Genomic DNA, 1,633 nt, shown 5'->3' with positions numbered 1-1,633 from the left:
GAGAAATAAATAAAGCACGCCTCTTTGGTCAGACAATGTTGGTGCCAAGTACGTGTAAACATTAGAGAGGCACAGAGTGAGTTACGTTTACGTGTGAAAATGAAAGAAATAGTTAGACAATGTCGGTACCAAATACGTGTAATTTTATTCACAGCACAAAAAATATTTTAAATACAACACAAATAAAGAAAAAACCACGTAAGCAGAAAATGACAAATGCTCTTACGTCATCACTAATGGGATAGAAACTGGTTGGCTTAGCTCTTACAGATCTCTTATATAAGCACATCACTCTCCCCTTCCATTTCTATTCATTTACTTCTTTAAAATCTCTATCTTTATTTTTTAGAAGAAAAATTAAAACAAGTTTAAAGAATTTTTGATTCTTGAAAAGGAAAAAAAATGGGCGATGAGGTTATTTTGGTGAGTGCATGGGCAAGTCCTTTTGGGATGAGGGCTAAAGTTGCATTGGCAGAAAAAGGGGTTAAATATGAGTACAAGGACGAAGATCTGAGAAATAAGAGTGATTATCTCTTACAAATGAACCCAATTCATAAGAAAATTCCAGTTCTTGTTCATAATGGTAAACCCCTGTCCGAATCTCTTATTATTGTGCAATATATCGACGAAGTTTGGACCGATAAAGCTCCGTTGCTGCCCTCTGATCCTTACTTGAAATCTCGAGCTTTGTTCTGGGGTGATTTTATTGACAAGAAGGTACTTTTTTTTCATTTCCTCTTTATTATTAAAGCTTTGCTAAATTTGGAAATTTTGTTATGTCTAACACATGATTCAGATCTGAAATGAGATGGTAGAGAATGATTTTTTTTTCTATTTAGATTTAGCTTAAAAATCACAAATTTTTAACGTGTTCTGCATATTTAACACAATTTTTAAATTTGGCAACTTTAACACTACAAATTTTCCCGTTAAGAAATGATGGTGTGAACATTGGAACGGTCTTTATTCCGGTATACATATCAACATTTTTTAGACGAAGTGAGTGCAGACTGTTCAAGTGAATTAAAAGATTGTGGGTTCAAACTCCGCATATGCAGATTTACTAATTTTAGCAGTCGAAACTTCATCTATGTTAAAAAAAAATGAATGTAATGGTAAGCGATACGGTGTGATGCAGATCTATGATCTAGGGAAGATGATATGGGCAGGGAAAGGAGAAGAGCAAGAAGCAGGAAAGAAGGGACTGATAGAAGCCTTGACATTGTTAGAAGAGGAGCTGGGAGATAAGCCCTTTTTTGGAGGTGAAAGCATTGGCTATGTGGACATTGCTCTCATCCCATTTTACACCTGGTTCCATGCCTATGAGGTCAGTGGCAACTTCACCATTGAGACCCACTGCTCCAAACTCATAGCCTGGACCCAAAGATGCATGGACAGGGACACTGTGTCCTCCTCTCTTCCTGATCCTAAAAAGATTTATGAGTTCATGTTGATGTTCAGGAAAATATTGGGGGTAGAGTGAACATCAACTGCCTTATTCATTACTTATTAGTACTATTGATTTATCCTAATGTTTAATGAGACTGTTGTGTGTTTCATACTTGTTATAGTTCAGAACTACACTATGTATTCACTGTTTTTATTTGAATAAATTATTATTTATGTGTTTAAA

The 1,633-nt window shown here is 35.3% G+C and overlaps 1 protein-coding gene across 1 annotated transcript; it reads left to right on the top strand.

Annotated features, from left to right (window-relative positions):
* The first annotated feature begins 310 nt into the window (after positions 1-310).
* On the top strand, positions 311-1,633 carry LOC126661304 (glutathione S-transferase U19-like). Its single transcript, XM_050355125.1, has 2 exons — positions 311-717; positions 1,139-1,633. Exons 1-2 carry the CDS (start codon positions 403-405, stop codon positions 1,481-1,483), a joined length of 660 nt encoding a protein of 219 aa, XP_050211082.1. The 5' UTR covers positions 311-402; the 3' UTR covers positions 1,484-1,633.

This window comes from Mercurialis annua, linkage group LG8 (assembly GCF_937616625.2).
Source record: "Mercurialis annua linkage group LG8, ddMerAnnu1.2, whole genome shotgun sequence".
NCBI lineage: Eukaryota > Viridiplantae > Streptophyta > Magnoliopsida > Malpighiales > Euphorbiaceae > Mercurialis > Mercurialis annua.
This window is presented reverse-complemented; position numbering and strand designations above follow the sequence as displayed.

Bases quoted from the DNA above. Each gene is read 5' to 3' on its own strand.
- LOC126661304 (XM_050355125.1), top strand. From the start codon at position 403: ATGGGCGATGAGGTTATTTTGGTGAGTGCATGGGCAAGTCCTTTTGGG. The intron at 718-1,138 runs GTACTTTTTTTT...GGTGTGATGCAG, and splicing joins GTGATTTTATTGACAAGAAG to ATCTATGATCTAGGGAAGAT.